The following is a 10,012-nucleotide window of genomic DNA, read 5'->3' as shown; positions in this document are numbered from 1 at the left end:
GATTCCATTTCAAATTTCATCTAGAAAAAAATCAGACCATTTCTGTTTTCTGATTTATGATCAAACATGCAAATTACTCTGTAGAAGTCTTTTTTTAGTTCATGTACATAATAAAATGCACAGATAAATCCATTCAGTCACAAGTTAAGAAAAAGGATGAGGAACATAAAACATCAATATTAGGAAAATTATTTAATAATCTGTATTCAAACCTACAGCACATGCAAATAATTATCATTTTTAGACCCATTTATAACATAAATTCAACATTTTGCTCGCAATCTCAGAGCAGCACATCATCATTAGTAGAGCAGAGCCCTTATCCATCTGCAAAGCTTTATTTTATATTAAAGGCATTAAAGGTGCAGACGTATTATCTCTGTAGAGGATGTGTTTACATTTACTTAGAAAATCAATAAATCATGTCTTTTGACCAGGGGCGCCTGAATATTGCAACAAACTGGTCTTTGATATGCAAACTATTGAGCATGAATTATCACCTAAATTCACATCTTTTTTAGTGTTTAATTGGCAGCATTTTGTTCCTTTTGGCTCGAAGCAGAGTGAGGCGATTTTCAGAGTTCATTATTTTGGAGCTACTAAGTGTTTAATAATCACTAATACATCAAAATGTGCTCCATGTTCATGATTAGAAGCTAAAAAGTGCTAAACATGCTTAAGTGAGTCAGTTTGTGTCCCATATTATAAAGCAAAGACAATTTCATGGACTAAAAGGTGTTTTATCTGTCAGTGGGGCAGTATTCAAGGGTACATTTCAGTTCCTTTAGTCAGGGAGCGTATTGTATTGACTCCACACACCGCGTTTGATCTCCAGGCCTTTATTTTACTGTTCTCTTAAAATATTTGGCTATGAAAAGATACAAATATGTACTTTATCACCTGAGTAAAATGTATTTAAGGTTCTAAATAAGACCTTAGAACCACTGTTGTAGCTTTGAGGGTACATTTACACTGTTTGTACATTAATAAGCAAAAGAAGTACCTGGACAAAACTTTATTTCTAACAGTGTACGGGCATACAGCATTAACAATATTAAACTAAACAATGTGAATTTTAATAAAAACTAATGTATTTTACATGGACCTGGGCTGTTTACTGTGTGATATTACATCTAATATTGACATTATATGTGATTTTCACAAAATATACCAGTTACATACTAAAACAGGCCATAATGAATACAAAGTAATAGAAGGATAAAATATGTCTAATTTGAGTTTATTGAACACAGAACAAGAAATTAATCAATTCCCAAATATTAGGTCAGTTAAAATAATCTCTGGTCTTGCTCAAGGGCAAGAGTTTCACAGTCTATCTTATATTTGAAAGATGTTTACATAATTATTTATTCTCAGTTTATTGTTGGAGAACACATTAATATTCTAAAGGATTATAAATTGATTGCATTAGTCAGTGAATAAATGTAGATATTCTATAGAAAACAGGCTCTTTGATTTTCATCAGGCAACTTAAAGTAGCTCAGTAAATATTGTCATGTATTAATAACAGATTTGTCTGTAAAAAAACAAAATAAATCCTTTTCTACTAGATTCTATCTATTTTTCAGTGGATGATGATGTTTATTTCTCACAGGAGCAGAACACTGAGAACCTGCATTACGCTGCCATCCACATCAAAGAGAACAAAGCCAAAGGTGGGAGAGTGAAGAGAGAACAGCCTGAAGACGTTGTTTACTCTCACGTGAGAAGCTCCAAAGCTGCTGCTCAGCGCTCACATCGCTAGTTTCCTAAGATGATCATGAGTGAAGATTTGGACCTTTTTACTCCTCAAATGAGCTCCAGTCTTTAATCTGTCACTGTTTATTTCTTGTTAGTGATTGTTCTGTTGACTGAAAGTCTCGGTTCTCTGAAAGACGACGTGAAAACTCAGCTTTAGAGCGTGTGGTCACTGTGATCACACAGACTGATGTTGTCTGATATTCAGCTCGATTCATAGAAGTGTAGTGAAATTTTGAGATGGCTGAAATATCACAGTGATAAATGATCACAGTGGTGTGTTTGGGCAGTGCAAATGTTTGGGCACCCCTGGTCTAATGTTGATTTTGTAAACATAAGTTTCACTTCCTCTACAGAGAACAGACTTCTGCACAGCTAAAATTCAGTAAAATTCAAATAAATAGAAATTTTGTGCAAAAATGTGATGGAATGTGTTCATTTATTTCCACTTAGATAATCAGAAAAACAGGACCATAACTTTAGACAAGTAGCTGATTTTATTTAATGGAATATATTTCAAAAGAACACATACTAATAGTACTGTTATTTTTACATATTCATTTTTTATATAAATTATATGTTATGTAAGTGGAAACCGTATGATGTCAATGTAAGAGTAAAAAAAAATATATAAAAAATATATCATACAGTATGTACAAATAAATCACTGAAGATCAGAGATTAAAGCATTTTTGATATTCATGCCACATTTTAATTAAACCACCCATGTTGCTATTTTCTCTTCAGTACAGATTTCAGCTGTTTCATTTGAGCATTTAAGAATATTTATAAAACCAATTCCAAAAGTTTTGGGACAGTAGGTAAAATGCAGAAAACAGATAGTGGTTTATGAACGTACTCATATTTGACCTGTATTGGAAAGAAAACAGTACAAAGACAAGATGCTTTATATTTGTTTCTTATCCATTTCATTATTTTTTGTAAATATACAGCCTTTCAGATATTATTACATGTTCTTAGTTTTTCCTAGCTTTACATCATTTGAAAACTCAACTGCATTTTAATATGTCCAAAATGTTGGGACAAGGTCAGTTTAAGACAAGAAACATGATTAGATGTTGAAAAGTAACAAAGGTTTGTTAGTTTTGTTGACTAGCTCAGTGTGAGTGAGGATGGTCAAGGCTCACCACGTTAATTAAAAAAATTACATCAGAAAAATCCACCACTGTAAAAATGAATGTTCCTATTCAGACTGTATTATGCACTGAGGAAGTCAAATGACAATAACACATAGAAAATGAGCTCCTCTACTTGTTCTACTTGTTTTATATAATGTTCAAATGTTCAGGCTGGATCGATAGCAAAACTATTCAGCTGAGCTGCCTATTGCTTAGCATTAACATACTACTAAGAACTCTATGGAGGTCCTAGTAGATGTCAGCACTAACATACTGACGTCCTTCCCCTCATTTTTCACCAAGTTTAGGTATTTATGGCCAGAATTGAAGGTCTGCTACTAATAGCCATAGGTCATCAATGATGAATATAATGTTCAGCCTATTTGTAAATAATTAGTTCATTCATTACCTTATTCTATATGTCCAAAATTTGGCAGACACCTGCTTACCCAATGTTTCTTCTAAAATAAAGAGTATTAATAAGGAGTTTGTCTTCCTTTTTTATTTCATAAACCTTATCATAATGATGAGCAGCAACATGATAGCGAGTTTAAACAGTGGTTTTAATTCTCATTTTGATGCATTCTTGGCTGGTGAAATTTGTCTTTTCACTCAGTCTGGACCTTCTGCTGCGTCGCTCTGGACTTATTATTCATATCGTGTTCACTGGTGATATTTTATGTATTAAAGTTTATATCTCAGATCTTCTAATGTTTGGCTTTGCCAACTATACAAGGTGACATTACAAGATTTATTAAGTAAAATATTAGTTATTTAGTTATTAGGCACTTAATGAAGATTTAAATAAATAAAACAGAAAAAGTTGAAAAAAATGCAATCTAAGGCCAACTCTTACTCAAACAAAGGGAGACTGAATAAAACAAAATAGTCATATGATCTTTTACAATATATGAGAAAGACATTGTCTACAAGGATGGAAGTAGTTAAAGGTGAGTAAATCTCTTTAACAGCACAACTGAAAACCTTCACAGGCAGATATCCTGAGCTGCTCATATATGACGGCTTCTCTATAGAGAGCTTATGACAGCTGCTGTTAAATATAAGACTATGACAACCAAAACTATTGATAAGAGCTCAAACAGAGCCCAGAGTACTTTTTATGGCCAAACAGATCAAGTCAAGCAGACAGAAAGACCCATGTGACTTTTACCAGCCAATGAGGTTCAGTATAAGACCCCAGGCTAATGCAGTTTGGTGCTTTGGTTCCATTCTTGCCTACATATTTGCCTTCAGGTTATAGCTGTTGCTTTTCCAATGATGGCTCAAGCTGCGATTATCATCTTACTTCTCTACAAGATATGTATGTTTCATGAAGTTCAATGATAAAAAAAATAACTATCTTTGTGTTTATTATTGTCAATTCTGCTTGTTTTAAAATTAATCCAGATTTTTTTAATTGACTGAAAGTAAACTTTGTTTTACAGACTCTGTTCCAGCAGTGAGAAATTCAGAGCCAGTAGTCATCTCAGCTGAGCCTGGTAAAGAGGTCACTATCACCTGCACATTTGTAGATGACTCTAGTGCAGATGTTAGGATTTGGTACAAACAAAGACTGGAGCACATTCCACTGGAAGTGGGATCAAAGTGTAAAGATAAGGACCCAGTAATGTCACCACGTTTCAAACAAACAAGATTTAAAATAGACAGAATAGTGAATGGCATTTCTCTCAGGATTAAAAATGTTACTAAAGAAGATGAAGGAATGTACTTCTGTGGGCTGAGCAGACAGAAAGAGATGAACTTTTCTACTGCTACATTCTTGGCTGTAACAGGTGATATAATAGATTTATTGTAGTCAGTGTTGCTTTTATGTAAAATGTCTTTTTTAATAAGTCATATTAATGCTTTGAGAATATTTGAAATCATATGAAGCCAGTATTAACTACATTGTTGGCATTGATAGTAGAAAATTTCTACACTGTCTTTATTATGTTTTCTAGGACAGTCAGACATATCAGTGCTCCAAACTCCAGTAAGGGGGTCAGTTTCTCCAGGAGAGCCGGTCACTCTGCAGTGCACGGTCATCTCTGAGATCAGAGCAGCAGATCTCCGAGTGCTCTGGTTCAGAGCTGCTGCAGGACAATCCTTTCCTGAAATCATTTACACTCATCAGAACAGCAGCAGCCGTCAGTGTGAGATCAGTTCTTCTACAACCTGCTCTCTGTATGAGTTCTCTAAGAACATCCTCGACCAGCACCACACTGGAACTTACTACTGCGCTGTGGCTGCTTGTGGGAAGATCATTTTTGGGAATGGAGCATCAGTAGAACTGAGTAAGTGTTTTTTTTTTTTTTTTAAGTTTTTGTACATTTCTTTTGAGAACTGAGCTTAGAGGTCAGTTTAAGTTCAATTTGCTATGCTGCTCTTCACCACTCTACTGTGGTGCAGTACCAGCATCTACAGAGGTTTGATTAATAACCAGCACGCATAACCACAGCGTTTAAAATCCCACCAATAAAATGATAAATATTCTATTTTAGAAATCGTCATGTGGCAGAATATTATGGCAAAATTGGTTCTACCTCCAAATATAACATTAGCAGTAAGCCGAAATAGGCATTTATGCCAGACTATGTGGAATGCTTAAATACCATAAACCGTCAGTTCCTTATGATCATCATCATCCACAGCATCCTTAGCTAAGGGGGATTTCAATAATTATGTTAGCACTTTGCTAGCCCAGAAAGAGTCCTTTCTTTTAGGGAAGCTTTCAAGGCTGAAAATGTCCTCAGCCACTAAGGCAGAACATTTTTCCAGCATTTGAACACCACCAGTCCAGGCACCCCTAAGGTACAACGCAGCGTCATCCAAGTGGGCAGCCCAGGCAGCCATGTAGCTGTGGTGTAATGTCATTTAGGCAGCCGGCCCAAGAGGCCTCATAGTTGGTCAAATTATGTTTCGTCCACAAAACATGTCATCTGTCCAGATGTGTTCAAACTTTTTTTTCATATGTCTTCAGCTATGAAGTATTATAGTGGGTAACATTACAGCCAGGGGTTTAAATCCCTGTTTGAGGAGTTGAGCTGGTATTTATGGCTGCTTTAGGAAACTCCAACACTTCTATGAATGTAAATATACAGTAGTGTCGTATTTTAATATCTTTCAGCCTCTCCTGTGGATCCCACTGTGTTCTATCTGGGAGCAGCTTTGGGAATCTGTGTGATTGTGATCTGTGTTCAAGCCATTCAAAACCGCAGCGGTGAGTGTAGCTGTCGTATATGGTGTTATTATACTTTGTAAATAATGACTGATTAATGCATTTTAAACTGATCTTTTACAATAATGCCTTAAATTGCAAGATTTAGGAAATATTAACATACAGAATACATGTAAAGTCCTTTTTTAAAAACCATTAATGGAATAACAGTATTGAATGTCTGACTGTCTAACTGAACCTGCAGTTTTTATGTTCTCTTGCTTTTATTTTTTTTTATGCGTGCTTTTATTTGCCTTTCTAGATGTGACATGAAAATATGAATACAGAAGTATGAATAAATAAAGGATATTATTATTATTAGTGTGCTTCATTCAGTAGTATCTTCTTATGTTTTCTTCCTGAGAAAAGTCCTAAGATAAAGTTTCAAATAAGAAAACATTAATGACTGTCAGAATCTTGAGGGTTTTAAGAAGACATTTCATCTTAAGATTGCTTAGTGAATGAGGCCCATTATATGAGCCCTAATAATGAAAATTAGTAAAATAATGATTCATTTTTTTATTAATTAGGCTTGTGCAAACTGACTGTAACTAAAAGTAACCAGCACTGAGGTCATATTCTCTGATCTAAACTCTAAATATGACACTGTGATCTTTCTTTACTCCATCATAGGGAGAGATCGTGATTCGGTGGTGGAGAACAAAGCCAGTCAGGTACTACATGTTCTCTCATCCACACTGACGCTGTTTAATTCTTATAGAGTTCTCTAATCTTCAGTCTTTAATATTTCATATTCATCTCTACAGAACTCTGCAGCTGTGGAGCTGAGTTATGCAGCCAAAAGCCTGAGAATGAAGAGTGGATGCTCTGGACACAGTGTTTACTCTGAAGTCAGATACTTCTCAGTTACTGACCCCAACAATCATTGACTCACTGGACTCTCTTCTCTTGTAGCAGCAGAAGTGAAGTGTGGGGATGTTTTCTGTTACTGTCAGCTTTGTAATCTGTATCTGTTTATTTGTGTTTGTGCTGATTTCAGTCAGGATCTACAATCATGTGCTTCACTTTGCTCTGAGATCAAAACTGCATGACTGAAAAAAAGCAGTCTGGTCTGGTATGAAGTGTCAGTTCTCTGAAGGAGCCGAGCGAGAACAGTTTTAGAGTGTGTGGTCACTCAGACGTGTGACAAACACATTAATGAGCTCAGATGTCTGATATTGTTCACTCTCAATGGAAATGTAGAAGATGTGTTTCAGGTTGTAGGGAGAACAGATCTATATACACAGTTACTGTTTATTTGCTTGGTTTAACATATTGGGAGAAAAGTAAAATAAAATGTGGCCTCCACAAAGTTATGGAAGTTAACCTAAGCAAATAAAGTCCAGTCTAGTTTGGTATGAAGTGTCAGTCCTCTGAAGGAGCTGAGTGAGAGCAGTTTTAGAGTCTGTGGTTACTCACAACTGTGGTTGAACGACTGAAAAAAAACAGTCTAGTTTCAGGTCTCTGAAGGAACAGAATTTGTGGTCACTTTAGACATTTAAACATGGCAAGCATGCGCTCAGATGGTGTCTGATATTGAGTTCATGAGGCTGTAGAAGACGTATTTCAGGCTGTGGTTGCTCTTCAGGCCTTTAGAGATTATAACTGATAGCTTGAAAATGAATTCATGCTCCACCTGTTTATCTACGTTTAAAAAACTTCTGTTAATAGTGTTCGATTTATTTGTTGACTTTGACATATTGAAAAAAAAAATGCCATAGCTATTCACAAGTCAATGTTTTGTTATTTATTAGGTTTTTCAATGTGTTTAATTGAGCATATAAGCAGTAATTGTTTATTAAAGTGTGCAGAAGTGTGTTCTCTGTAGAAAATCAACATTGTGATATTTACTTATTATTATTTTTACTTTACAAAGTATGACTTTTAGCAGCCAAATAAACACACTTCACATTTCAGGTGGTTGCAGGTTCCTTGCTGAATATAAATATAATCTTCTTATTATTTATTTGGTTCTAAATAGGTAAACAGACTTGGTGACACAGAGAAAGCTCTAATTCTTCAAGAGGGCACGTTTTTGAAAGATGAGGTTGTTTAATTGTTTAAACCATCTTACAATGTCTAGACAACATACATTTTACATGAAAAAAATATATAAAATAATTTTTTTCACTTATTCTTTGAGGTCACAGGGCAGACTTTTCAGCTTCTTACTGAGACTTGTTTTCTCCCCTTGGTAATGTAGAGTAAAAAGATGTGTGTGTTCATGGGCTTGTTTGTGCTTCACTGTAAGCACACTAGCGCAGTGAGGAGTTTGTCATCATATCAAACCACACCACTCTTTTTTTTTAAAAACTGATTTTCCAAGTGTGGCTCAGAGGACTCTTGGGCTGGTGCTCTGATGCAGCCTGACCACTTCAGAGACCTGATTGAAGTGATGTCACAGCCTGGACTGGCTGCTTGATTGACAGGTCACTGCAGCTGTGGGGCTGCCTGGACTGGTAGTGTTTGGCCGCATGAGCAGCACTACAGCAGCTCTAGAAGGCCTCTCAGGTTGGCTGCCTCAGCGACGCTACATCACACCTGACTGGCTGCCTGTGACGGCCACCTGGATAATGCTGCATTGCACCTATGAGGCTGCCTGGACTCACTGTTTTTGGCCGTGGGAATATGCTAGCTCTTTGTAGCTAAGGACATTTTTGGTCTTTGAGGCTTTTGGCCTCCTGTGTGATGCATCATAGTTGCAGGACTAAGGACTCCTTCCATACCAATGAAATGACTCTATACCATGGTCAGTGAAACTCCCACCCCCGCTACCTGTGGGTACCATGAAGTTGTGCGTGTGTGTGTGTGTGTGTGTGTGTGTGTGTGTGTGTGTGTGTGTGTTCTGTGTTGTGTATTTAGGTATTGCTGATTACGCATTTTGTTACTTTCTGATTGGGAAGCGTCTTGAGCATGGGAAAGGCACTATATTAATAAAAGTGATGATATTGATAATAAAGATATTTCATGATGAACTGATTGATATAAAAGTTGCCTGATATTTTTTTTTCTTTCTCTTGTAAAGTTAGTGCTTTAGAGATAAAGGGTTTTGTTCTGACAACAACCATATCATTCCTGTTTCAATCTCCCACCATAGTATACATCTGTCTTTTATATTAGTACTGAATTACTGTCAGTATATTTCATAAACCTTATCATAATGATGAGCAGCAACATGATAGCGAGTTTGGTTTAGTGGTTTTAATTCTCATGTTGATAAATGCCTGGCTGGTGAAATTTGCCTGGTACTGGACCTTTTTTATTTATTAATGGCATTATGTTTAATACCATATTATGTATTAAATATTTTATCTCAGGTTTTCTAGTTTTTGGCTTTGCCATCTATACAAGGTGACATTACAATATTTATTAAGTAAAATATGAGTTATTTAATTATTAAGCACTTAATGAAGATTTAAATAAATAAAATAGAACAAATTGAAAACAACATCAATTGCAATCTAAGGCCAACCCTTATTCAAACAAAGGGAGACTTAATAAAAGAAAATGGCCATATGTTCTTTTGCAATATATGAGAAATACATTGTCTACAAGGATGGAAGTAGTTGAAGGGAAGTAAATCTCTAACAGCACAACTGAAAACCTTCACAGGCAGATATTCTGAGCTGCTCATATATGACGGCTTCTCTATAGAGAGCTTATGACAGCTGCTGTTATATATAAGACTATGACAACCAAAACTATTGATAAGACCTCAAACAGAGCCCAGAGTACTTTTTATGGCCAAACAGATCAAGTCAAGCAGACAGAAAGACCCATGTGACTTTTACCAGCCAATGAGCTTCAGTATAAGACCCCAGGCTAATGCAGTTTGGTGCTTTGGTTCCATTCTTGCCTACATATTTGCCTTCAGGTTATAGCTGTTGCTTTTTCAATG

At 35.8% G+C, this 10,012-nt stretch overlaps 1 protein-coding gene across 1 annotated transcript; it reads left to right on the top strand.

Moving 5' to 3' along the window:
* Window positions 1-4,132: 4,132 nt before the first annotated feature.
* LOC119263853 lies at window positions 4,133-7,724 on the top strand. The gene is made up of 6 exons (XM_037540445.1): window positions 4,133-4,218; window positions 4,343-4,690; window positions 4,859-5,191; window positions 6,025-6,117; window positions 6,748-6,788; window positions 6,882-7,724. Exons 1-6 carry the CDS (start codon window positions 4,173-4,175, stop codon window positions 7,002-7,004), a joined length of 984 nt encoding a protein of 327 aa, XP_037396342.1. The 5' UTR covers window positions 4,133-4,172; the 3' UTR covers window positions 7,005-7,724.
* Window positions 7,725-10,012: the final 2,288 nt, after the last annotated feature.

The sequence above is a fragment of the Pygocentrus nattereri genome, chromosome 8 (genome assembly GCF_015220715.1).
Source record: "Pygocentrus nattereri isolate fPygNat1 chromosome 8, fPygNat1.pri, whole genome shotgun sequence".
Classification (NCBI taxonomy): Eukaryota; Metazoa; Chordata; class Actinopteri; order Characiformes; family Serrasalmidae; genus Pygocentrus; species Pygocentrus nattereri.
This window is presented reverse-complemented; position numbering and strand designations above follow the sequence as displayed.